The sequence below is a fragment of the Muntiacus reevesi genome, chromosome X (genome assembly GCF_963930625.1).
Source record: "Muntiacus reevesi chromosome X, mMunRee1.1, whole genome shotgun sequence".
NCBI lineage: Eukaryota > Metazoa > Chordata > Mammalia > Artiodactyla > Cervidae > Muntiacus > Muntiacus reevesi.
In genome coordinates this window covers 121,587,393-121,614,446 of record NC_089271.1, presented here as the reverse complement: position 1 = coordinate 121,614,446, position 27,054 = coordinate 121,587,393, and the positions used below count along the sequence as shown (strand labels likewise).

At 50.4% G+C, this 27,054-nt stretch overlaps 1 protein-coding gene across 1 annotated transcript; it reads left to right on the top strand.

Annotated features, from left to right (window-relative positions):
* XPNPEP2 (X-prolyl aminopeptidase 2) lies at window positions 1-26,575 on the top strand. The gene is made up of 21 exons (XM_065916212.1): window positions 1-314; window positions 3,427-3,497; window positions 4,811-4,921; window positions 6,043-6,106; window positions 6,919-7,023; window positions 7,223-7,309; window positions 8,334-8,480; window positions 11,122-11,223; window positions 11,863-11,944; window positions 12,227-12,422; window positions 13,194-13,283; window positions 14,656-14,765; window positions 15,462-15,539; window positions 16,543-16,614; window positions 18,885-18,945; window positions 20,200-20,269; window positions 20,713-20,817; window positions 21,266-21,325; window positions 21,587-21,663; window positions 24,092-24,181; window positions 24,466-26,575. Exons 1-21 carry the CDS (start codon window positions 266-268, stop codon window positions 24,658-24,660), a joined length of 2,022 nt encoding a protein of 673 aa, XP_065772284.1. The 5' UTR covers window positions 1-265; the 3' UTR covers window positions 24,661-26,575.
* Window positions 26,576-27,054: the final 479 nt, after the last annotated feature.

Genomic DNA, 27,054 nt, shown 5'->3' with positions numbered 1-27,054 from the left:
ATACCCTATTCTGGATGATTGGGAGCCAGCAGAGGCTGCCTGGGGCAGTTGAGTCTTCTTGACCCAGCCCAACTCCTGGAATCCTCAGAAACGAAAGACCAGAGGAAGACTCTCCATCTACAAGCTGGACACCTCCTCCCCATTGCCAGCCCCCACCCTCTGGCTGCTGCTGCTCCGGAAAGGCCTGGAGGAAGAGGCCAAGGAAACAGCCTTGTCCACTCTCCCTTGACCCTACATTCACCCAGCACCAGCATCTGAAGACCCCATGGCCTGGGCTCGCTGGGGTGGCCACCCCTGGCTTGTCCTCCTCTGTGGTATGTGCATCCTGGCCTCCCCCCTCTGGGCTCAGAAAGGGTTGGCGTGAAGGCTGGGCCCAGGTTGTCTCTCTTTTCTTGATTCCTCTCTCTGTCGAACAAGAGGAACCCCAGGACAGTCCTGGGGACCCTCAAGACCCATCTCAAGTCTGGTTTGGCCCCTTTTCCATTCCCACCTGTTAAAGAAAAAATGATTCTGGCACTTGTTAAAAGAGTAAGAAAGATTTTATTCAAAACTATTGCAATAAGACTATTGGACTTATAGTCCAACTACTGGGCTTCCCTGGTGGCTCAGACAGTAAAGCGTCTGCCTACAATGCGGGAGACCTGGGTTCAATCCCTGGGTTGGGAAGATCTCCTGGAGAAAGAAATGGCAAGCCACTCCAGTATTCTTGCCTGGAAAATCCCATGGACAGAGGAACCTGGTAGGTTATAGTCCATGGGGTCGCAAAGAGTAGGACACGACTGAGCAACTTCACTTTCACTTTATTGCAATAAGCTAAGATTTAGTCACTCAGCCATGTCCAGCTCTTTGCGATCCTAGCAAGAATACTGGAGTGGGTAGCCGTTTCCTTCTCCAAGGCGTCTTCCCAACCAAGGGGTGGAACCTGGGTCTCCTGCATTGCAGGCAGATTCTTTACTGTCTGAGCTACCAGGGAAGCCCTAAATTGTTAATCACTCAGTCCTATCTGACTCTTTGCGACCCCATGGACTGTAGCCCTCTGTCCGTGGAATTCTCCCAGCAAGAATACTGCAGCGGGTTGCCATTTTCTTCTCCAGGGGATCTCCCTGACCCAGGGATCAAACCCAAGTCTCCTGAATTGCAGGCAGATTCTTTACCCACTGAGCTAGCAAGGAAACCCTCTACTGCAATAGGGGCACTGCAATAGGGGAGAAAGGGCTCAACTCTGAAAACGGTAAAGATGGATGAGAACTTCTTGAGCAGAGTGAGGGGTTCAGATGGATGAGAACTTCTTGAGTAGAGTGAGGGGGGTCAGTGGATGATGTAAAACTACCAAGAGGAGACATCAAGGGTGAAGCGATTTTTACTAAATTGACTTCATAGGATTCTTGCTGAAGGCAGGGTGATGAGATATCAAGGGTGGGAGATGAGGAATTTGATCAGATTTCAAGGCTGATAAGATACAAAAGGTGAGTGATTCTCTCTAAAGTGACTTACCAGGACTCTTGCTAAGGCTGGGCTTGCAGGCTCAGTAAGGACAGGATGGAGGTCTCCAGGCCTAATGGAGAAGAGGACTTGGAGGAGCCTAACTACAGTTTGGTCTTTGTCACCATTATGGTGTCCTGTTTGTTCTCTTTGTTCACAACCAAGTGCCCACCTCAACATCCTCCACACCCACTCCACACTGACCTTAGGGAGGCCCCCTTCCCTTTGCTCTGTGGCAGCAGGTCCCTGCTCATTCATTCAGTACCCAGCTCCTGACACCTCCCCAGTGCCAGGCCCTGTGCCAGGGACCACAGGCGGCAGAGCTGACCCTTGTGAGCCACAGCCCAGGCCTCAGAGAACAGTAATTGGGGTATCTGGAGGGACACGGGTTGGCTGTGTCTTGCTTCTTATGTAGATGTTTTAGCCCCACCATTTTGCCAGATCTGTTCCTGTGGAAACAAGTATTCACTTTCGAAATCAACAGGGTAGGTCTCATCTCCCCCTTGAGTTTATGTGACTGAGAGAGACAGCCAGGCGTGGCATTGACAGTGTTAAGAACCCAGCTGTACTCCTTCCATCTGTGGCTCAACCCCCTCAGAAAGGATTCCCCCAAAACATGGGGGGCTGGAGGGAACGCCTATCAGAAACCACTGGACTTTCAGGGTGCAAAGGCCCAGAGCCTGCAGGAGCTAGCCCAGGACCTGGCACACAGCAGGCACTTAGGAAACGTTTGCTCCATGAATACTGGGCGACTCTTCTTGGGACACACCAAATTTGTGGCAGAGTCTCAAGTAAGTAAGTAAGGAAGCGTTAGTCGATCATTCATGCCCGACTCTTTGCAACCCCGTGGACTACAGCCCACCAGGCTCCTCTGACCATGAACTTTTCCAGGCAAGGATACTGGAGTGGGTTGCTATTTCCTTCTCCAGGGGAATCTTCCCAACCCAGGGATCGAAACTGGGTCTCCTGCACTGCCGGCAGATTCTTTACCAACTAACCTACAAGGGAAGCCCGTGGCAGAGCCTCAAATGGAAACTAACTCTCCATATATTCTGTCCCTTCTGGGACACCAGCCTTCCATGGTTGGCTCTTTTGTACTCAGATGGCCCAGGTTCAAATCCCTGCTCTGCCACAGACTCACTGTGGCAAAACTTGGGTGAGTAACTAAATCTATCTGGGCTTCGACTTCCCCCTCTGTAGAAAGCAGACAATAATACCCAACTCACAGGGTTGTTGCAAGTATCAGATGATATATAGAGTTAGCCAAAAAGTTCGTTCAGATTTCTCTGTTGCTGCAGATGGGGCCGTAATCTAATACTATATAGATAAGTAGTGGAGTTCAGGGTCTAGCACACAGTAGGAGCTCTTTAAATGCTAACCCACCTTACCCCACCAGGGGACGATGTCAGCCTGGGATTGCTTGTCTTCTGTGGCCTGGAATGAGCCGCAGTGATTTGGAGTGTAAGAAACGGTATAAGTGGGCCTTGAATTTAAGTAAACCCAATATATATATAATTAGAGTTATAGAAGGGTAAAACGAAGGTGGGGTGATTATTTAGCGAGATCCTCTAGAGCATTTAAGGGAAAATCTGATTACAAAAATTTAATTTACACACAACTTTTCCAGTTCGGTAGACCCTGAAAAGACCCAACTAGATTAGAAGGGAAAAATTGATTTAATAAGCACTAAAACCCATCCAAAAGTGGCAATCACTTGTCGATGAAAAAGGTTTCTTTGATTGTGACCCAGGGTGCCATGCAATTCAGCCTGATTTCCTATGAAATGTGATTATTTTTATCCTCAAGTAGAGTTGGACAGCATCTCAGTGCTACAAAGGATGGCGGCTCTGCCGGGGTTCGGAGGCGGGTTGGGGGAACATGTCCCTGTGCTATTTAGGACCTATCTGGTCTCCGAGTGACCCTGGATTTTTCTCCGGTTTCTAGCTTATGCCTGGGGCCACCCAAAGTCACTGGACCAGAGAGACGATGTGAGAAACTGTTCCATCAGCCCTCCGGTGAGGCCCTCCCTTCGCCCCGCCCCACCGCTCCCACCTTCCTGCCCATCCCCCACGGGCCCAGCTGCTAGCCTCGCCCTCTGCCAGCCTTCCTCGCGATTTCCGGACCCGGGGGCCACAGTTTCTGATTAACCTCCCGCGGGCCGGGCTGCACATTCTCAGGTGTCTGACATCTGCCCCCATCCCGCCCTCTCAGCCATTCCCACGGCAGGTTATCTCCTTCCCTCCAGGCCCGGGCCTGGGCAGCCCCTGGGAGCGGGAGGGCGGTGGGAGGAGGGGCGGTAAGGAGGCGGGAGGCCCCTAGCTAGCCATTAGCTGAAGCTAGGCAGAGGCCAGTAGGAGGATGGGAGGAAAGAAAACAACAGTTCTGGAGGAACCGGGAGGAGGGCGGAAGACTGAGGGCTAGAAGAGCCAGCGGAAGGTCAAGAAAGGGAGGCCTCGGGTGTGAAGACTGGCCCAGCACATTGGAGCTGAACGGTCGTCAGCTCCTACCTGGAGACCAGAGCGATTCTTTCCACAGCTAGTTGAGAGTGTGAAAGAGCGGCCCAGGCAGGAGCAGCCCAGTCGGCGAGGGCTTGCGGGCCTGCTAGCAGGTCACTACAGTCTCAAGACACATGAGACACATGTGCGTGCCGTGCCCACTGTATGTGACCCCTGGGGCAGGCAGGTTGGTGGGCACTTTTATATTACAACCAACACGGATGTGTCCTTGAGTAGAAGGCAAAACCAAACAAAAAACCCGCACTTTTTATTTTTAAGATCAAATGACCTTTAACAAGGTAGGGCTGCCAGCTGAAATACAGGACAGCCCAATTACATCTGATTTGCTGATAGTGAATCGTGTTTTTAATATAAATATGCCCAAATAGTACATGGGACTTCCTTATACTAAAACATGATTCATTGTTGACCTGAAATTCAAATGTGACTTGGTGAACATCCTGTATGTTTATTTGCTAAACTGGTATCCAAAGAGGGGCCATTCCCTGGCCTGGCCCAGTGCCAGGGCTCAGACCCCCTACAGTTCTTACCCTCCCCTCCCTACCTCAGGTCTCATTACTGTCACAGAAAGTCCCTCTCCAAACTCGTAAACACCTCCATCTACACTTGACCCAGGCACTTTAATCTAGAATAATCCATAACATCCGCTGCTGCCCCTTCTCTGTCCAGGCTGGCCCAGCCTATGCACCCCCAACCCCTACCTAAAAGGAGGCTGGAGGCCCCTGCATTTTCTCAAAGCAATGTGTGTGTGTGTGTCTGTGTGTCTGTGTGTCTGTGTGTGTGTGTCTTGGTGTCTTCCTGTCACCTGTCAGTACCTTCCAGTTACTGCGGTCAATACCACAGCGCGGCTCACAGCCCTCCGCCAGCAGATGTACACCCAGAATCTCTCTGCCTACATCATCCCTGACACGGATGCCCACATGGTGAGGGATGGCTCTTCCCCCCAACCCCCACCCTCTCTGCTACCCAGGCCACAAACAGGACCGTTGAGACTCAGAAGATGGAAGACAGAGAAAGGGTTTGACAGGCAAAGGAAAGGAAGTGGGGAACCTGGACACGGGTGTTTTAGGGCAACTGAAAGAATGTATTCCTTTACATAGAACAGAAGACATTGCCCAATTTCCTTGACCTCAGGCCATGAAACTATAAACAACTTCAGAACAATTTTGATCAGTTCCTAGATGGTGGATCCAGAATGAATGTTTAGGATACCCCTGCCCTAGGAGGTTAGAATATAGCCTAGAAATTGAATTAGAGGAACCCTGAGCTGCCTTCTGGCTCAGCCCTTCCCATCAGCTGATGGATGGAGCGCTGAAATGATCTCACGTCCAAGACTATGAGGTACAGGCTGGAAGAGGGAGAGTAGTCAGGGAAGATGCTGGTCTGAACCAGAGCTGCCCACCCATCCCACTCTTGCCCACACTGGCTCAGCCTCCATCCCATTCACCCTGCCAGCACCTACCCAATTGGAAGAGAAGGCATTTTTAGTGTCAATACCATTACTTGAAATAGTTTCCCCACCTGCTGAAAAGGGCTAAGAAGCTTGGGTAAGGATCTGAACTTCTCAGAGCCTCAGTTTTCTCTACTGCAAAACGGGAATAATGAGATCTGTCTCCAAGAATTATGGGGACCAAAATACAATAATGTGTAAAGCTCTCTGCAGAAGTTATTTATGATATACCCATTCTACTGTGCTAGACTGGGGAGGGGGTCGACTGGAGGGGAGAACCCAGTAAAACAAAAAGGCATGATCCCAGATGTAGAGAATTTGCATCCTGGCTGGGGAGACAAAACTTCTTGGCAAAACAATCCAGTGCAGGACTGTGGGGTTTCGATGCCAAGAAATACAGTTGTTCAAAGGAAGGAAAGATCCTGAGAGCTGGGGGAGTTCCAGAGGGCTTCCTGGAAGAGGTGTCCAGTGTGCTCAGGCTTATAGGACTGATTGATTCTGACTAGACAGAAACAACTGGGATGTGGTTGGGGGCCTTCCAGGTGGGGTGTGACTCCATGAAGGAGACTAATGACAGTGTTGTTGATTTCCTAGAGCGAGTACATTGGTGAATATGACCAGAGGCGTGTGTGGATTACGGGCTTTACAGGGTCTGCAGGTAACAGTTATTACCTGCCCCTCATTGCTTCTGTTGGGAGACCAAGAGTGGTCAGAGAGGCCCTAATGTGACTAATTCTTAGCAGCCAGGACCCCAGGACTTAGTGTCCAGAGGCCCCTGCTACTCTCTCTGTCTCCCCTCCACTACTCCTAAAAGGGTCACCAGAGCACATCTTAAGGTTGACCAGCCACACTTCTGCACGAGGCAAATGGTCCTCTTGACTTCTTTCCTGTGTTCACAGCCTCGGCCACAGCCAGGCCCAGCCTCACACTCCCTGGGCTCCATTTCTGGGTCAGTTGCTACCTCTATATCTAGCCACTGACTTCTTTCACCCGATGGCTCATTTGGGGACAAGGTTTTACTTTGCTGGGCCCTTTATGGACAGCATCACCTCACGTGGTCCAATGAGATACAAACATAGAGACCCTTTCTGGGGTACCCTTTCCGGTTTCGGAATGGGCCTCTAACCCTGATCCTGACTCCTTGAGTGAAACCTAAGGTCCCCTTGCTGATGCTTAAACATCCCTCCCCTGGGCTTCTAACTGCCTGGCTTGCCTATCACTGGCCCTTCTTCTGTTTGCCAAAGTCACCAAGTTTGGCTTCTCTGCCTGTCCTCAGCAAAGCCCCTGGGTTAGTGTCCACATCAGCCTTCCCCCCAACACTCTCTTTAACATATCCTGGCTCACTTCCTTCCAGGGGAGGAGACTCTTTCCAGAGGCCCCTTGTGACACTGCACTGCATCACGCATGTGCTAACTAAAGCCATGCTCTGCACTGTCACCCTCCCCTCCAAGAGTCTCTGTTCTGCCCCAGGAGTCGCAGTGGTGACCATGGGGAAAGCCTCTCTCTGGACCGACAGCCGCTATTGGACGCAGGCTGAGCGGCAAATGGACTGCAACTGGGAGCTTCATAAGGAAGGTAAGAGACTCCGCTGGGGAAGGTACAGGTGAGGGGGTACCTGCGAGGCCATTCTGGGCTGCTGTGAGGAGCTCAGGAAATTTGGAGCCATCCCTAACTTTGAGATGAATATCATGGAGGACAGACCTGACAGGACTGTCACAGACAGAAGCCCGACTGCAGGGCTGTGGTAACCTCAGTGTCCCTTCTTGTCTTTCAGTTGGCACCACTCCCGTTGTTACCTGGCTCCTCACCGAGATTCCTGTCGGAGCACGTGTGGGCGTTGACCCCTTCCTCTTCTCCATCGGTAGGTTCTTCCTTCAGTTCCCCTGTGTGTCCACACCAGTGAGGGAGTCTCAGGCCCTCGGGATGTAAAGAAACACATCCTGGCAGAAAGAGGTGCAGGGGGACTCTAAAAATAGAGTGTTTGAACTTGTGGTTGCAGAGTATTTTGCAACAAGGCTGTATTCCAGGATTGTGTAATGAAAATACATTTAAAAGAATAAATAGAGTTTTTTAAAAGTCAGGAGGGCAGAGACCCAAACTAAAAGACTCAGGGAATTGTTAAGACCTAATCAACAAGTAGGCTAAGATGGTCTTCAACCTAGAACCATCCTCTGTACCCTGGAACTCTACTGATCAGAGCACTAGAATCACTTGAGAATCCTCTTCTGGAAGGCAGCTTGGAAGGGTTGGAGGAGATGGAAGGGTTTCTGAGTAAAGAAGCACAGTCGCTGGGACTTCTCTGGTAATTCAGTGGTTAAGACTCTGCACTTCCACTGCAAGGGGCATGGGTTCAATCCCTGGTCTGGGAACTAAGATCCCGCATGCTGTATGGCATGGCCAAAAAATAAATAAAAAGAAGCAGCAACACAGTCCCCTCATCTCCCCTCTAGGAGCATGGCTCCTTGAGCCCTGGTGCCCCCACCACTGGCCAGCCTGCCCCCAGTGGTGGCGTCCCCATGTATATGTACTGGAAGGCTCCCACTTCAGACCTGGCTTCTCTGCCAACCTTTCCAGTGGCCTGAACCTCACCATTCCTTTGGGCTGTGGCATGCAGACAGGACCGAAAAGAGGGCCCCACAGCCATTGACACTTAAAAAGATGAGCTTAGCCAGCTGACTGTGGGCAGCATTGGGGTGGGCTCAGGGCAACTGAGCTTTGAAAAGTGAAGTAAGAAGGTAAGAGGGCAGACCTCAGAAGGTTCAGACTGCTTGGACAGGCTCTGGCAGTCAGGCTGCAGGAGTGGAATGAGAGACAGAGGGGACAAGAGCTAACTTTGCCCTAGTCACAATTTTTCCTCAAGTCTGAACTCCTTCCTGTCTTTGTAGACTCCTGGGAGAGTTATGACGTGGCCCTACAAGACTATGACAGAGAGCTGGTGTCTATCACTGTCAACCTTGTGGACCTGGTGTGGGGGTCAGAGAGGCCTCCAGTGCCAAATGAGCCCATTTATGCCCTGCAGGAGGCATTCACAGGTAATTTCCTACGCTGGTCCTCTTTCCCAGCTTGAAGCAGCACCCACCTGCAGTGCTACTCCTTTGGCTGAAAAATTCATCCTAAGAGGTTCCAAAGCAATGGTTTCATGTGCACCTTTAATGCAGGTTTCTAGACCCCCTCTCCTCAGAGAATCTGAATCCAGGGTCCTCAGACCATACTTAGAAAATGCTGGAATAAGGCAGGAGGGAACAGGAAGGGAGGAAACAAGGGAGTCAGAGAATGATGAAAAAATCCCTACCCCTTTGTAGAGAGAAAAAACATGAGTTGCTTCTCTGGTACTGAAGACTGCTTTGTATTGAATCATTCAGAGCTTGCCTTCTGGCCTTCCTGTGATGAGGAATTCAGATGTAAGATGGCTGGGGTCAGATGGGCTGGTATGGACAAAGGAAGCATAAACTAAACTCAAGGTCAGTCTGTGGCACAGATTAAAATTCAAGTTTTGGCCAAACCACAAAGGAAAGTTAACTGACCCCCTAAAGTTCTAACATCAAAAATCTTGACCCCATTGACACTATCTAAATATGTCATAAGAGAACAGTATGCTCTATGATTCTTGTAAGTAGTAACTAAGCTCCTGATAGGACCCAGGTTACTAACTATGAATCAGTATCTTGACCGCCACCACTCCCTACCTTCTTAGGAATTGTGATACAAGCCCTTGACTTGGATTCCTGGGAACATTGGGCAATCTGAGAGGCCCATTTCCATACACAGGTCTACGTACACTTCTTGTTTGGAAAGGAATCTGGAAAACAGGAGAGAAATTTCAAAATAGTGGATCTGATGAAACAAGTCACAATTGGGTCCAATTTTCTTTATCCATTCTGATGTAACTTGCAGAATCTTTCTGCTGCTTGACACAGTTTTTAAAGAAACTTGCTATCCAAGATGGTTCCATCATAAACAAAATTCATCCCATTCAAATAAAGAAGGCTGCAGTTCCATCAGAAAGAGGAGGGGATAAAGAGGGAAAACCTTCCAGGGGCTGGGAAAGAATTCACATGGGTTTTATCACTTCCCATAAGTGAAAGGAAACCGAGCCATTGCAGGCTGCTAGTCTTCAAGGAAGGGCCACATGGAGCCAGAATTGGGCCTGGAAGCCCAAGAACAGAGTCTTTCTAAGCTTATAAGAGAGACTTTCTCTCCAGTCACTCACAGGTTTTAAAGGGGATGAAGTAAAGAACATGAAAAGTAGTTACTCAAAGATACCTCTGTGTATTGAGTCATTGAAGTTGGCTTTCATTTGTCATCTCAAAAATGTATCACATCCATGAACCTTGAAAACATCATTCTAAGTGAAAGAAGCCAGCGAAGGCCCCATGTTATATGATTGCATCTGTGTAAAATATCCAGTATAGGCAAGTCCATGGGGACAGAAAGCAGATCAGTGGTTGCTGGAGCTGGGGGTAGAAATGAATGAGGGGGACAGCTGGAGGGCAGGGTTTCCTTTTGGGATGATAAGAATGTTCTGGAATTAGTGGTGGTGGTTGCACAATCTCGTGAATGTTCTTAAAGGCACTGAGTTGTGCACTTTAAAATGGTTAAAATGATACATTTCATGGTATGTGTATTTTACCACAGTAAAATAGAATCAACCTTAAAAAAAAAAGTATTAAACCCAAAGTTTTGGTTCTTGTTGAATAGTTTTACCTGTTTGCATAAAGATTTTTTAAATTGAATTATGTTATTTATGCTAATCTCCAAGCCCAGCTAGAACCCTTCATGCTTATGATCTTCCACCAGCAAATTCCTGGCCCTGCAGAGGGGCAGACTCTTTAGAGGGATTGCAGGGAGTAAGAAAAAAAGATGAAAATCAAAGTCCTAGAACCAGTATACAAGCATCTCCAAAAGGACAGCTCTGTGACACAAAGTTTAAGGACAAGGTGGAGACTAGCAAAGTTAGCAAGGTCATCCAATGTCTGTACCAGTAAGAGTGCAAGCCATGTAGTCAGACAGACCTGGGGTCAAGTCTCAGTTCCACCCCTTGCCAGCTATGAAAGCCATAGATAAATCACTTTACCTCTCTAAAGCCTCAATTTCCTTATCTGTAAAATGGGCCAAGTAAGGATTAAAACAATGTACACAGAATGTTTAGCTCAGACCCAAGTGGCTCTAGTAAGTGCTGGGCTTACTGCAGAGAAGAGGACTAAACATAGCCGAGCCCTATCCATTTGCCCTTCACCTCAGGCTGCTCTGCTGATCTCTCTTCTGCATGCCTATTTATTACTCAGAAAGTTATACCAGACTTTCTATACAGCAAGACACCATTCTACGTACATTACAAATTTTAGTTAATTCGACCCTCACAACAACTCTATTGAGGTAGACACTATTATTATAATCCATCTCCACTTTACAGATGTGCAAAATAGGGCACATAGCAGTAATTTTCTCAAGGTCACCCAGCAAGTAATCACAGAGCTGGAATTTGAACCCAAACAGTCTGGATCGAGAGCCCCATGTCCTTACTGACTACAAAAGTAAGAGTCTGGTTAACGAAAGGGTTCTATTGCTTTTTAAAGGAATGGAAAACTATTGCCCTAAGGGAGCCCTCTCAGGAACAGAGTGGCAAAGAGAAGGTATGTCACTCATGCTTTCTTTGGGCTCTTTTATTTCCAGGGAGCACCTGGCAGGAGAAAGTAACTGGCATCCGTAGCCAGATGCAGAAGCATCATGAGGCCCCAACTGCCGTCCTTCTGTCCGCACTGGATGAGACAGCCTGTGAGTATAGATCTGTGGGTGCAGGGAGGGTCTGGCTTCCCCTGGGACCCCCAAGCTTTCTGGGCCCTGCAGCAGTGACCATGTACCTGTGGGTTCTGAGAGCTCCTTGGCCTTGGCCTGCAGGAACTGAGGTGAGGGCAGTAGCTCATGCCTACCCAGTAAGGAAACCAGGAAGCCCCATGTGATCTGGGGCCAGCCCGCAGGCCATTGGAGTACCAGGCAACCAAAGCAATAGAGGTTTCTGTCTCATGAAGGGGAGGAGGCCCAGCAAACACCTCTTACCGCCTGGTCATGAGTCCAGGGCGCTCACACGCCCAGCCTTAACACCCCATGCAGCCCTACTCTGTCCCAGCATGGCTCACCTGACCCCAGCTCTGGGCTGGAAGCCCACTGACACCCGGCGCAGACTACTGGCTGGGTATCTGCTTTTCCTGGGAGAAAGAGTCCCTAGAGCTCATTAGTGCTTCAGAGACCTGCCCCTCTCCAGAAAGACTGAGAAACATTCAGGGATAGAGGATGCAGGTAGGCATGCTGCTGGGGATCTTTGGGGGCCAAAGCAAGCAAGAGGGCAAAAGGCGCCGTTTGTAATTGCCTCAGGCAGGTCAGCTTCAAGTAGGCCCCATCCATTCTCTTCTCCAGGGCTCTTCAACCTGCGTGGCAGTGACATCCCTTATAATCCCTTCTTCTATTCCTACACGCTGCTCACCAACTCCTCCATCAGGTAGGACTTGTCTTTGGCTTGTGGTCATTGACTTCCTCCAACTCCTCACAGCCCCGACCTGCAGCCTTCCCAGAAGTGGGGTGCCTGCCCCCGCAGGACCCTCTGGGAAGCCTCTGATCACCTTTTCCTGACCCCCTTGATCTCTGTCCCCACATACTCCAAATCCGCTCTGCACAGTTGCCTGGTGCGGGCCACCTGTGACCTCCAGGAACACAGGGCCTCTGGTCTTTTGCATTGTCCTTAGAGAATTCTGGACCCTCCTGGTCTTCCCTATCCACCCAGGTTATTTGCAAACAGGAGTCGCTTTAGCTCTGAGACCTTGCAGTACCTGAACTCTGGCTGCACGGGTCCCCTGTGTGTGCAAGTCGAAGACTACGGCCAAGTCCGTGACAGTGTCCAGGCTTACACCTCAGGAGACGTGAAGGTCTGGATCGGGACCAGCTATACCTCATATGGGCTCTATGAAGTGATACCCAAGGTGGGTTTGCCAGGCCCCGGCTCATGCCAGGCACCATCCCCCCATCCCCACCAAGAGCCCCGATAAGTCTCAATCTAACAGGGAAGGGGGGACAGCCCCTTGGCCATTCTGGCAGTTGGTCAGTCAGCAGTGGTGCAGTGAGTCCCCTTCTAGGCCACCCTGGAAAGAGACAGGAGAGGCAGCAGCAGGACATTGTCCACAGAGAGCCCAGACATTGTCACAGAGGCTGGGGGAGCAGAGGCTCTGAGGTCACCAAACGAGAGGCGGAGAACCATCTGTGCCAGGACCTTGGATGAGTGACTTCGTCAGTCTAGGCCTCTGCTTCCTCATCTGTAAAGTGGCACTAAGAGTCACAACCTCAAAAGAGTTGCTCTGAGGAGCTTAAAAGGAGACAGTGCATATAAAGCCCAGTGCCTGCAGCAGCGCAGGCTCTCAGTAAGTGGCAGCTGTCATGATATGAGATGTGCAGGAAATAGACTGTCCGAACAGCCCACAACTGGCAAGGGCCAGACTCGCATCCATCTCAGAGCACTGTGGGGATCCAGGACCAGGGAGGAAGGAGGAAGCAAGGGAGGGAGGGAGAAAGGGAAGGTTAGGCTGGACAGAGAAGACTAGGAAAGCCCTGCCTAGTCAGAAAGCACACACAGGAAGGGCACTGCCACTCCAGGAAACGGCAACTCTCATCTCAGCCAGGATTTCCTGCCAATCCTTTTCAAACCCCACCGTGCCCTAGACAGGGCTCCCAGACCATCTCCTCTCTGCTCCTCACAGGAGAAGCTTCTAGCAGACACCTACTCTCCAGTGATGGTGACCAAGGCGGTGAAAAACAGCAAGGAGCAAACCCTCCTCAAGGCCAGTCATGTAAGTCCGTGGGCAGGCAGACACACAGGCCTCTGGGGAGCTCCCAGTCTGATGGGTTAGAAAGGAGACCATGCGGGAGAAGCCTCAAGAAGGCCCTTAGTGAAACACAGAAGTGGACACCAAACTCCTGGACACCCATTTATGCTCCACCCCGTCACTCACAGCTTGGTTCAGTGGGTTAGAACCTGAGCCCCGGAGCTACAGTGTCTGAGTTCAAATCCTAGTTCCTCTAGCCACCTCCTAGCTGTGTGACCTTAGGTAAGTCATTTCACCTCTCTGGGCCTCAGTTACCTCCTCTGTAAAATGAGGATCATAGCTGTAGCCTGCAACAGAGGATTGTTATGATAATTAAAGATATATATATATATCTACATTATATAGTATAAATAGTAGATAATATGTTTAAATATATTAATTGTAATACATAATATAAATATATACAATATGTGCATGCTTAATCACTCAGTTGTGTCTGACTGTTTGTGACCCCTTGAACTGTAGCCCACCAGGCACGAATACGGGAGTAGGTTGTCATTTCCTCCTCCAGGGGATCTTCCCAACCCAGAGATTGAACCTGCATCTCTTGCATCTCCTGCATTGGCAGGCAGGTTCTTTACCACTGCACCACCTCAGAAACCCTAAATATATACAGTATACATATATGCATTTATATACATTTATGTATATGTGCAAAATATACCTATAAATATATAATAATTATGTAAATATATGATACTTATATAATAATTATAGAGTTCTATGTGTATAAATACAGTTATGTACTTATATATATTAAATATGTAGATAGCTTTTAGTACCGCCACCTGGCACACCCCAAGTCTTAAATGTGTTAGATATTATAATTTCTTCACCCTGGGGAGAGGATGGCTTGCCCCTTTGGATATTCCTGTTAAAATTGGGATATGCTGCCTCATTTTTTAAAACTCTTCTTGTGGAAAATGTTAAGCATGTACAAAAGTAGAGGAAATAGCTTAGTAATCCCATCACTATCATCCAGCTTCAATAATCATCAACTCAAGGCCAATCTCATTTCCTCTACAACCCCACAGTCATTACCTCCACTCCCTATCCTCTGCTGCTGGATGATTTTAAAGCAAGTGCCATCTATCACAGTGTTTCTTCTAGCAACATTTCAGTATCTCTGACAAGACAAGAACTCTTTTCAAAACATGACCATACTCTGATCAGGTATATAGATGTGAATAAGAATCCGTTAATAGTATCACATAGCCAGTTAAACCCTCACGTTTTTAAAGCTCAGCTCCCAGAGCAGTCACCCCATCATCTCCTGCATCCTGGAGCCCCAGCTGAGACCGTTCCTCGGTCTGCCTTTCTGCTTGCCCTGCTCCAGGTGCGGGATGCTGTGGCTGTGATCCGCTACTTGGTCTGGCTGGAGAAGAATGTGCCCCAAGGCACCGTGGATGAGTTCTCAGGGGCAGAGCAACTGGAGAAGTTCCGAGGGTGAATGACCACCTTTTCAGCTGACTGTCTAAGTGTGGGAGTGGGGGCAGGGGAGCCTGGTCTCCCTACTTACTGGGGAAGGAAGATCCTCCTTGTATTTGAGGGCTCTCTGGAATAAGAAGTGACAGGTTCTTGAGTGGTCAGGAAGCTGGGCAGGGGTATTGGATGACATTCCCCAACTCTGCTGAGAGCTGGACACCTAGAAGGGCCACAGCCCAACAGCGCCCCCTAGTGTCTGCTTCAGGCACGGGCCTTTCTGAGGGGAGACCAGCTCAGGCCTGTAGGACCTTGGATCACTTGAGAATATCAGGCTGAGGAGGGAGGTTTCCCGAGGGCATACTTAGCCCAAAATGCTGCTCCTGGACTGGGGGAGTTTTCAGATACAGGGAGTTAGGTTTCTTCACTCTTGCTTTACTAGGAACTCACTTTGGGACACAAAGCCTTGGTTTCCCCATCTGTAAAATGAAGGTGGAGGAGGAATAATTGGTGTCTGCAGTCTCTCCTTCTCTGACCTTGAGTTGTCTATAAGTGACAGGTCAGGGCTTAGAAAAGGACAGGAGGTGGGACTGGGAAAGCCAAATGGAGCCTGGCCAAGGTAGAGGCAAACATGACTTTTCACTTGCCTTTGCTAGCTCTCCTGGGCCCAGCCTAGTCCCTGAGCCCATTCATTGACCATTCCTGCCTTGTCCTTTCTAGAGGGGAAGATTTCTTCTCTGGATCCAGTTTTGAAACCATCTCTGCAAGTGGCCTGAATGCCGCCCTGGCCCACTACAGGTACTTCAGGAGGAATTTTCTGGGGCCCTGTGGAGGACTTGAGTCCACATTTAAGCTTTGAGGTCTTTAGCACTGTGGGAGCTGGGGGTGGGGAATAGAGCCCAGTCAGGTGTGGGGAGTCTCCTTTGAATTAAAAGACTTGAGTAATTTCACTGCCCAGGAGGCTAGGACTTTATGAGCACTTAGGGCAGAAGGATCTGGAAGGCAGATGGTGGGACTGCTGCTGGATGTTTTTCCTTTGCTTCCTGTGAGTTATTTAATTCTTAAAGCTCACAAACACGTGGGGAAGAAGGGCCCATTCAAGACAAACACCTGCAGCCAGCCTGGTGAGATTGGGCAAGGGGAGTGGTCAAGCTCACCAGATGCCTCAGGCTGGCAAGGGCAAAATTGGGAGAGGGCAAAGACCTTCCAGTGGTTGGCCTAGCGTATCCCAGACTTCCTTCTCCTGGTGGCCCCAAGCCTTCAGCTGCCTTGGCCCAGCCCCCTCTCCCTACTAAGAAGAGCAGGGTAGGAACTCCTCAGCTCTACCAACTGCTGCTCTCCAGCCGCACCCTTGAGTTCCCTCCCTTCCTGTGCCCTGGCTTCTTGGGGCCCTCTGCTCCCAGAGGCAGCAGGAAGTTAGAGAAAGCTCTAGACTGAGCACCTGGGTCCAGGCCCAGTTCCCTCATGGCTTTCCCGAGGGGCCTCCTGATGTAAAAGATGGCTGGACTGGGTGCTTGCTAAGGCCCTCTCATCTCCCACATTCAGGGCTCTTTCCTTTCTCCCTCCCTGGGGACGAGGACTTGGCCTGGGGAGATGTAGATACACAGATGTGCCCTGAAGACATTAGCAGCAGAAGCTCATTAGTCTTCCAGGGCCCTTTGGGAGATGATGATGTCCCCAAAGGAGTTAGCTAAAAAGCCGACCCACAGGGAGGAAGGGGTTCCCCTGCTTTCACACAGGACCCCTCCCCACCCGGCTCAGTGTTAGGCTGTTCCTTCCTCAGCATCTCTCCCCTTCCCAGCCCCACCAAAGAGCTGCACCGCAAGCTGTCCTCTGACGAGATGTACCTGCTGGATTCTGGGGGACAATACTGGTATGTACTCCACCTCGTCCCCGCCCTGGCCTGGCTGTGTCAGCTCAGACAAGAACCAGTCAAAGGTTTCCCTTCTTGGGCGTGGATCCTGCATCTGAGAAAGGAGAGGCCTGGATTGAATTGCCTAAGTAGCCTGCCCATTTTCACACGTGGGAATCCCTGCCCAGTGGGCAACCGACAGAGGCCAGAAGTGGGGCTGCCCACAGATGCCACCCTGTAAGAATCAGGAAAAGACTCCCCTTGTGCAAGTAAAAGGTATTTTTAAGCCTGAACATTATTACACAGTCCGAACTGCCCTGCTTGACTATGCAAACAGTATGCTCGTATTCTCACCCGAATACCCTGGACACAACCTGCATGCCATGACAGCACAGTGCCTACCCCCACCCTGCCCCTCACTGCATGCTTGGTGAGGTGACCGCATCATGTGGAGTGGGAGCAGGATCAGACCTTCAGGAGAAGTAGGCAGGTGAGTGACACAGCATCAGAGGACAACCAGCAGCACAGTTGGGACAAGGCACTCCCATCAGCATGGGATATGTTTATGAGTAGACATGTGTGTGTTCTGAGTATGTGCATGACGACAGATAGGGTTATGTGGGAGCGCACTGTCGCCTGCTCCAGGACTCCACAATCTGCGTGTCCATCTATGCGCTCTCACTGAAATTAGTATATACCCATTTGGTGAGTGGCATTTTTTAGGATGTGTTGCTTTTGTACAGTGCACAACCTGAACACCTAGACATGATAGCCATGCGTACTAAGTCAATGCAGTCATGTCTGACTCCTTGCGACCACATGGACTGTAGCCCACCAGGCTCCTCTGTCCATGAGATTCTGCAGGCAAGAATACTGGCATGGGCTGCCATATTCTCCTCCAGAGGATCTTCCTGACCCAGGGATCGAACTCGCATCTCTTATGTCTCGCATCTACTGGTTAGAGAACCAGTAGATGGGTTCTCTAACACTAACACCACCTGGGAAGCCCCTTTACGGAATACTGGAGTGGGTTGCCATGCCCTCCTCCAGGGGATCTTCCCAACTCAGGAATCGAACCCAGGTCTCCTGCATGGCAGGCAGATTCTTTTCCAGCTGAGCTACCAGGGAAGCCCACGATAGCCATGAGAACAGGCTAAGCCCATTCCTTCCAAATGTATGACCAGTCATTCACATGGGAGCTGAGTTGAAATAGGCTGGAAGATTTTCCCTTCTCATCTAGGAAGCAGTTGGACTCTGGGAAATTTGAGGGTAAGGAAGGGATGTGCTGAACTGATGCAGGAGCCAGGAATCGTTTCCCATCCTCTATCCTGTGGTGAATGTGCTAATGACAAAGGCCCTTCACTGGGAGCCAGCCTGGCAGGTGCTCAGCCTAGCAGCCTTTGCAGTCACCAGTATGGCGCAGTGCAGACTTGAGATGGCTGATGTGCAAAGGGGAAGTGAATTCTCGGCGTGTTGCTGGATCGGGGCGTGCTCGAGCTGGGTGAGGCCAGGGAAACGGTCACCTCACTTCCTCTTCTCTCCTTCTGAAGAAGTCAGCCACATCCTGTGACCTGCTCCCGAGCTGGAGTCCCAAAGGCCCTGGGACCATTCCTCACTTCCCCGGGGGTGGGGGGTGGTCACAGGGGCCATTCTGGGGTAACGACTGCAGGTGGTGGTTGGCAGTCAGACTGTTTGCCTTCTGGCAGCTTCGGTTCACTGAGCAAATCCCTGGGGCAGACTAATGTTTACAGTGGGGAGAACTGTATAAAGCCACTGCTTGAGCCAGGCCTGGCCTCCCCGAGGCCAGCGCGGGAGAGGGCCTCGTGGCCTTAGTTGCCTCTCCGGTGAAATGGGGATAATGAGGTTTGTTCTGCATCCCTCATTCTGTAAATAGTAAATAAGTGTATGAATGTGTAAGAGTGTTATGATCTCTCAGTTTCCTCATCTGTAAGAGTGGGACAATCCCTTCCTGCCTCACAGGAAGCCTGGAGGGAGCCTTTCTTTTAGAGCCAGACTGGCCCAAGGAAACTTGGTCAAACTGGGTGGGATTGGGGTGAAGGATGTATGTGGGGACTCAGGATTCCTGACAACTTTGCAGAGCTCCTTCAGGCGCACATGCTGAGGATGGGAACTGCATCATGGCTGCCATCTTCTTCCCTTGGCCTCCTTCCCCACCCCATCCCAGTCCTGCCACTCAAACACCAGTGGTGAACACTCCAGAAGAACATGGCCACCATCCCTACCCCAAAGTGTTCACCCGAGCTGGACCTGATGATTGCCCTTCTCCACAGGGACGGGACAACAGACATCACCAGGACAGTCCACTGGGGTACCCCCTCAGCTTTCCAAAAGGTAGGCATCAGACCAGATTTCCCTGCCCACACTCACCCAAGGGACACCCAAGCAACCACTCCTGCAAGAGCTGTTTGATCATACAGAGGCTGAAACCGAAGCCCAGGGAGGTTAAGTAGTTCACCACAGGTCACACAGCAAATTAGTACCAGGAAACCCAGTGCCCCGGACTACTTCCCCAGAGATACTTCATGTCCCCAGCAGGGCCTCAGTCCAAGCTTATCATCATCCCATTTCAGAAACTCAATGAATATTTATTTAGTGCAGTCTATGAGCCGAGCCCTGTGCTGAGCAGAAAAGAGGAAGACAGGCATTCCATTCCAGGGGGAAAAAACTGGCACCAGCACAGTCTCAGAGGTGGAAAGGGACTTCACTGTTCAGGAAGCGATGAGGGCTGGTCCGCTGGGGGTAGGTGTGGGGACACGGTCTGTGCACCTCTGGGACCACATTCATGCATTCAGCAAGTGGACTGTGGCTCAGACATTGTACCTGAAACAGAGAGACAGAGAAAACAAGCATTGGTCAGGCCTCCAGGAGCTCAGTTTAGTGGGTAGATCCACTGCCCCAGGCTGTCATGCTCAAGATGACAAGCCCTGTGTGTGGGGGAGGGGTGTGTGTGTGTATGTGTGTGGTGAAGGGGACTCACCACATCACCACCGGGAGTGACTGGGAGAAGACGCCTCCCTCCCTCTTTCCACAAGGTAACAGCCCCAACAGAGCAAGACTGACCTGCCCATTATCAGGCCTCAACTTAACCATAAGGCCATAAGAAAACTCAAGGGTGATCATGATAAGGGCAGTGAGGGCCGCTGACCTCTGTTTGACCCATTTACTTTGTTGAGAGCACCCTACATGCACGAGTCTACCCGCTCCTCCCAATGACCTTCTGAGCTGGTACTATGATCATCCCATTACAGACCACGAAACTGAGGCATGGAGAAGCTCAAAACACTTGATCAAGGTCAAGTTTGTGAGTGGCCATGTTAGGATTCTAGCCCAGGGAGTTTGCCTTCCAAACCCTTACTGTCGCAGCCTCAGCTCACCCCCCACCTAGACCAGCCAAAGGAAACCATGTGGACCAAGACCCAGCTTTGGGCAGGCACCCCTCAGCCTCCTCTGGCCATCTTCCGAAACCCATGTGCCCACACACAAGCATGCATGGGCCCCCCATATCCCCCCACCCTCACCTGGGCCCACATATGAGTTTCTAGCCACTCGGGCTTCGTGCACATTTTGTCGCCTTCTCTCCATCAGGAGGCATACACCCGTGTGTTGATAGGAAATATCGACCTGTCCAGACTCGTCTTCCCAGCTGCTACCTCAGGTGGGTTTTGGAAACCAGGCTTGACCCAGAGCCTTAGGCCCTGATTCCACTGCAGCCAGACCCTGGGAAGCCACTGGGGCAGGGGTTATGTCATACCCCCTTCACTGTATAGATCCAATCCAGCCCAGAGAGAGAAAGCCACTTGCCCGAGGTCACACAGAGGGTTCGTGGGAGAGCCAGGCCTTGAGCTCAGAGGCAGGGGCGGTCACTGTGCTACAGCAGTCATGGGAGGATTCCGGGAGGAAGCGGGTGTCTTGACACATGGGGAGGTCCAGGTAATGGGTACAATGTAGAATAGACTGGAGACAGGGCATGCCTACCTGCCTTTCGGGCCCCTCTCCTCATGCACCATCCTGGTAGTTAGTCTGGGAAAAGTTAGCCAGAAGGGGCAAAGCCAATACTATGGCGTCCAGCCAATTGACTGGAGGTCACCTCTCTTCCAGGGCGAATGGTGGAGGCCTTTGCCCGAAAAGCCTTGTGGGATGTTGGGCTCAATTATGGTCACGGGACAGGCCACGGCATTGGCAACTTCCTATGTGTGCACGAGTGTACGTATCTCTTTGGCACTCCCCTGCAGTCCCGCCTCTTATGAGAGAGGTGGAGTATTTCACAGGTATGGAAAGGACTAGGACCCATGGAGGGGCAGTGACCCAGGCCAGGGGACCCAGCTGGTGGGAAGCTGGTTCTCCACAGGGTAAGTGAGAAATGCTGGCAGTTGGCCACTCCAACTGGCATCTAGGACAGCACCAGAAAGAAGAGAGGCAGGTCAAGACACAGTGGCTGACTGGCCTAGACCCCAGAGAAATAAAAGCCAGAGCCAACCTGGTCCATACCAGTCACTGGTAGATGAGGATGTGGTGGATGCATGCTGCTGGGGGTACCCAGTTACCTGCTCTTCCCCAGAACCTACTAGATGCCATGGAACCTGCTAGATGCCATGCTGGTGAGTGCAGGAGAGCTGACACTGGCCTTGCCTCTCCCTCTCTCCCTTTCCAGGGCCAGTGGGATTCCAGTCCAACAACATTGCCATGGCCAAGGGCATGTTCACTTCCATTGGTATGGTTCTTGGGCTCCTCCACGACTTCATTCTAGCAAATGCCAGCCTTCAGGGAGCACAACCCCACACAGGCCCGCCCAGACTCCACTGCTGTACTCCCTCACCCACCTCCCCAGTCCCAAATAGGCTGTCCCACCATAACACCAAGCCCCTTCTAACATCTAACAAGTGGTGGGACTGCCACTCCTCATTCAGTTCAGGAAACCTGGGCTTGGGTCTTCCCCCTACTTAATGTCACCAGCATCTCTTCTGTCTCCCAGAACCTGGCTACTATCTGGATGGAGAATTTGGGATCCGTCTGGAAGATGTGGCCCTTGTGGTAGAAGCAAAGACCAAGGTAAAGACAGGCTGGAGGGGTGGACAGCATGGCAGGGACTTTGGGCTGCATCGGGGGTGAGGAAGGTCAAAGGAGAACTCAATGTATGGGCATGAATTTCTTTAGAGTCTTCCTTAGCACCAGAATAATTCTATAAATCAATTTCTCAAACCTGTTAGCACATTAGAATATTTGAATCATCTGGAGTTTTTTTCAAGCCAATGCCCAGGTCTCATTCTGAGCCAAATGAATCAGTAGCCCTGCCCTAAATCATTGGTTCTTCATGCACATAATAAGTACCAGGGGAGCTTGTTAGGTATAAAGATTCTGTATAATAACAACCAAGAAGATAAAATACCTAGATATAAACTTTAAAAGACTTACGTGCAGAAAATCTCTACTGAGGGACATAAAAAAAGATTTAAGTAAATGGTGCTCTCTGGAAATAAGCCTCAATATTATGAAGATGTCATTTCCCCCTAAATTAATCTATAAATTCAAGACAATTGCAATTTCAACGTTAACTGGATGCTTTTGTAACTTCACAAAATGATAGTAAAGTTTATTTGTAAAGATAAACATACAAAGATAGCTCAGTAGCTAGGATAATTCTGGAAAAGAACAATAAGGGAAACTAGCTCTTGCAGATACTAGCCCACACTACAAAGCTGCCATTACTAAAACAGTAAGACACTAGAGATGGGAAAGACAGATGGAACAGTGGAACTGAATAGTTAGTCCAGAAATAGACCCTCTAATTTCCACAAACAAGATGGGAATTTAGTTTACTATAAAACTGTTGCCTCAAAACAGTGAAGAAGAGAGATCGTTTGATCACTGGGCAAGGGAGACAAATGGCTAATCATTTGGTTGGGGGAATTAAACTGAAGAACCTCCTTGTTACACTAAAAAAAATTGCAAATGGATCAAGGTTTAAAGGTGAAACCATAAAAGATCTAGAAGAAAACCTATATGAATTCATTTATAATCCCAGGGCAGAAAGGGGCCTTTATAACTCTGACTCAGTTAAGCAAAGAACGTCTATATGGTAACAATGCCAAAATGAAGTCAAAAGATGTATGACAAGTTTAGCATGTATATCTGAAAAAAAGGGGGATGTCCTTCTTTTACAAGCTTTTAAAAATAAGACCAGGCTTCCCTTGTGGCTCAGCTGGTAAAGAATTCACCTGCAGTGCGGGAGGATTGGGTTCAATCCCGGGGTTGGGAAGATCCCCTGGAAAAGGGAAAGGCTACCCACTCCAGTATTCTGTCCTGGAGAATCCCATGGACTGTATAGTCCATGGGGTCACAAAGAGTTGGACACGACTGAGTGACTTAAAAAAAATTAGTAAGACCAAAATAAGGAAGACAGAAAAAATGGTTAAAAGACATAAAGAGGCAATTAACTAAAATCAACACAAATGGTCCATAAATTCGAAAGGATGCTCAACTTTATTGTTAAAAAGATACAAATCAAAGTGACAATGGAATACCACCTGATTGACAAAAGCAAAAGACTTTGATGATACCCAGTGCTTGTGAGTTTGTGGGGAAAAGGACACTCTCATATGTTGCTTGGGTAGGTACAAATAGCTACAACCTTTCAGGAAGGCAGTATGATAATATCTATCAAAATTAATACTAAAAATGCTTGTACTTTTTGTCTCAGCCTTCCCACTACCAGATGTGTACCTTCTGGGTATAGTCCCCAAATGTCACTTTTGTATAAAGATATTTATATGATGATGTTGATTGTAGCATTCACAGTAATAGTTTAAAAAATGGAAACAGCCCAAATATCCATCATTGGTTAAATAATCATCCACATACTATGGGCCCTTAAAAAGAAGGAGGTAGATGTTCCTGTGCTAATATGGAGCACTCTCCTAAGTTTATTGTGGGGAGGACAGAGTGGGGGAAGGTGCAGGAAAGTGTATAGTAGGATCCATTATGCTTGAATTTTTTTAGAATACACGTGTATATATATTATATATGCCAAAAATGTTTTCAGGAAAGAAACCGGGCAGGGAGGAATCTTTCCATTTTTATTGAGTATCTTTTTGTAGTTTGAATTTTCTAAGCACATACAAGCAAGAGCTCTCTGGGAGGTGGGAATTATGGGCTATTTCTTCTTCTTTATGCTTGTCTCCATAGATACATCAATTGATAGAAACAGAGATATGGATAGACAGATAGAGAGACGTAGAGATGGAAATTCGATCTCTACATCTGAGAAACATAGGCCGAAGTCTAAACTTCAGGAATCATGAGGGAAGCACCAAAGGCAGGTGGCGAAGTGGTGGACACAGGGGTGGCCAAAGGGGCACTGTGGGGACTCAGGCTTGACAAGGCCAGTTCCCCGTGCCCTGGGCTTCTGGGTGGAGTGTTCTCTCTCTCCATCTAGCCTCACTCACTTCCTGCTTTCCTTCTTTACCGGTGGGTCCCCCAGTACCCAGGGACCTACCTGACTTTTGAAGTGGTATCCTTGGTACCCTACGACCGGAACCTCATTGATGTCAGCCTGCTGTCCCCTGAGCAGGTGAGCGGGCACCCCTTGGTGCTGTCTATCTCCAGCCCTCGAGCCACTGACTGCCTTCTCCCTGGCCCTGGCCCTCTCTCACCTCTGATCCCTCTACCCTAAGACCCTCTGCCCCTTCCCTCACTTTGGGAGGGTCCACACCAGTGGCACCTGTAGACTCACACTGGGGCATCCCTCCCCTGCTCACCTGAGGATGGCTGGGGACCTGGGCCGAAGTGGGACTCGGTGTCACCGAGCTCCCACACCTTGGCCTGGGAGGCCCTCACCCCTCCTATATCTTGCAGCTCCAGTACCTGAACCGCTACTACCAAATCATTCGTGAGAAGGTGGGCCCGGAGCTGCAGCGGCGCCAGCTTCAGGAGGAGCTCTCCTGGCTACAGCGGCACACAGAGCCCCTGACCGCCAGGGCGGCGCCCACCGCCTCCTTGGCCCCTCTGGTGACTGTCTCTGCTCTCGCTATCCTAGGCTGGAGTGTCTAGAGTCTGAGACTCCCCGCCTGACCCTCTCACTCAACTCCCCTCACCCCACAACACCCATGCCCCAAGAGCCCCCACCAACCCATTGCCTGGAAACCACTGCCCTCAGCCTCCTTCTCCAGAACCAAGCCCTAGGGGTGTGCAGCTTCTTGGTCACTGTCAGCACCTCCCCCCAGCCCCCTCTGCCCTACACTCCCACCCTCAGGCTGGGACATTTCACCCTCAGCTCCCAACTCCTAGCCCCTGGATACAAGAGCCAGGTGGTCCCCTTTCCTCCTATGAGTCCAGCAGACCAGACACTGACTTGGCAGAGCCTGTTACCCACCTTCTTCCCAGCTTCAAAAGATCAAATCAAGACAGCACCCTACCTCCCAGGAGCTCCAAGGCCCTGTGAGAGCCCCACTCTGTCACACCTGCTGGATACAACCTGACCTACACTGGCTCCTGACTTGTCGGTATTCGCACCCTTGAGGCCGCCACTGGCCTCCCGCCCTGGCCCTGACCCTACAGTGGCCTCCTGGTTGCAGTCCACAGGCTGAAGGAACAATTGCTGCCTCCAGGCTGCTGCACCCCTGGAGGGAGAGGATGGGATGGCGGCCGAGTCCTTTGGCTGTGTTACTGCCACTCTGGGGTCAGACAGACCAGCCCCCCTACCTACCCATGTGTAAACACATCACTCCTAAACCCTGGGTGGGCTCCATGCCTACTGACAGCATAGGGAGTTAAGCCATAGGAATCTACCCAGGGGATAGGAGGGGACTCTGGAATGTGGCCCTACTCGAAGTTGGTAACAACCTGAGCAACTCTACCCAATCACTACCCCGGACTTCCCAGCATGTGGGTCACCCAGTGAGCTTTCCAAAGCACAGCCACTGGGACCGTGCTGAAAAATTCTCCAGCATCCTTGGATGGTCATTGGCCTGTGTAGGTGAAATCTGTTCTCCCCATTTTACAGATAGGAGAACTGAGTTCCAGATGGGGTAAGACCTGCCCAAGGACACACTGTGTTTGGTGGGAATATGGTGGGGCCAGAATGGGTCAGCAGTCCAGATCTTTTGCCCCTTGGTACCATGCAGAATGCCATAGCCTACCTGCCAGCCCTTTCCAGGTTCGCCGAACCAGCGGCTGGGGCAGGGGGGAGGATAGGGAAGGGCTGTCCCTGGCCAAACGAACCGTTAGCCACCTGGGCTCACATCCTGCTAAAAGCTTGAAACAGCCTGGCAATGAAGCCTGCCTCTGGGTTTTGCATTGTCTGCTGTGCAGCCAGGGACTGCTGTTACCTGTGGCTTTTGTGGTGGGGGAGGAAGGGGAGGAGGTGAGGTGGGGGCGGGGATGTGAGGCTCCCAGAAGCTCGGTTGGGGACCACATGTGCTTGAGAAGGTGCAAGTGAGCATGCGTGCGTGTACGTGGATTCGCATGCATGCCACGCCCAGCCAACCACCTCCTGTGGTAAAGGTTGTAGCTTTGTCGACAGAACCAGGGGAGCCCCATGCTGGGGGACTTGTCAAAGGTGGTCCTGGAAATTTGGGGCCAGTGCCAAGGGAGCACAGTCAGGGGAGGAGAAAAGGAGAAATCTGGGGCAGAGTGCTGAGCAAGGGCACCCGGCTGAGGAGTCCCCCGGGTGGGACCACCAAGCCTAGCTTGCCAAGTGTGAGGGTGACCTGTGACAGTTATCACCACCAATGCTTGCACCCAAAGGCCCCAGCTCTGACCCATCCTCACTGAGAGCCTGTAGCACCCCATGGTGGGCCCCTGTTTGCTGAGTCATTTGCTCCCTCACAAGCTCACCCCACAAAGACAGGTAGTCATAATAAAATGAGTCGCCACCATGGTCATCAAACCTACCATCCGCTGAGTGTTCACCATGTTTTTTACATTTTTCAATTTTATTGTGCTAAGAACATTAAAAGTGAGATCTACTCTTAAATTTTTAAGTGTACCATACATTATCACATTTTCCCGTTTCATCCCCACAACCTCTGAGAAGGTACTTCTATTGTTTCCATTTTACAAGTGAGAGACCGGAAGCTAGGTTCTTAGAGATTAACCAAGTTGTCAAAGTCACTTGTCAAGGAAATGAACAGCGCAGGATTTAAACCAAGCAAAGGACTCCAGGACCCATTCCCTTAAAAAGGGGTAAAAGTTCTGGTTCTCACTGTTTGACAGATGAGAAAACAGGTTCAACCACGATCACACGGCTGGTGAGTTGGGACTTAGCTCACGTTCTTCACACCATCCTGCTTCCCCAGGGCCTGCCCGCCCTGGCCTTTACCTTTGACCCCTGACACTTGCTCCTGGGGTTCCTGGGCGGCAGGGGGGGCCCAAGTCCCTGGCCAAGACCCCCTCACAATGCTTTCACCCTAGGGCAGCTCACACCCCTTTCCTCCCTTTCGTGCA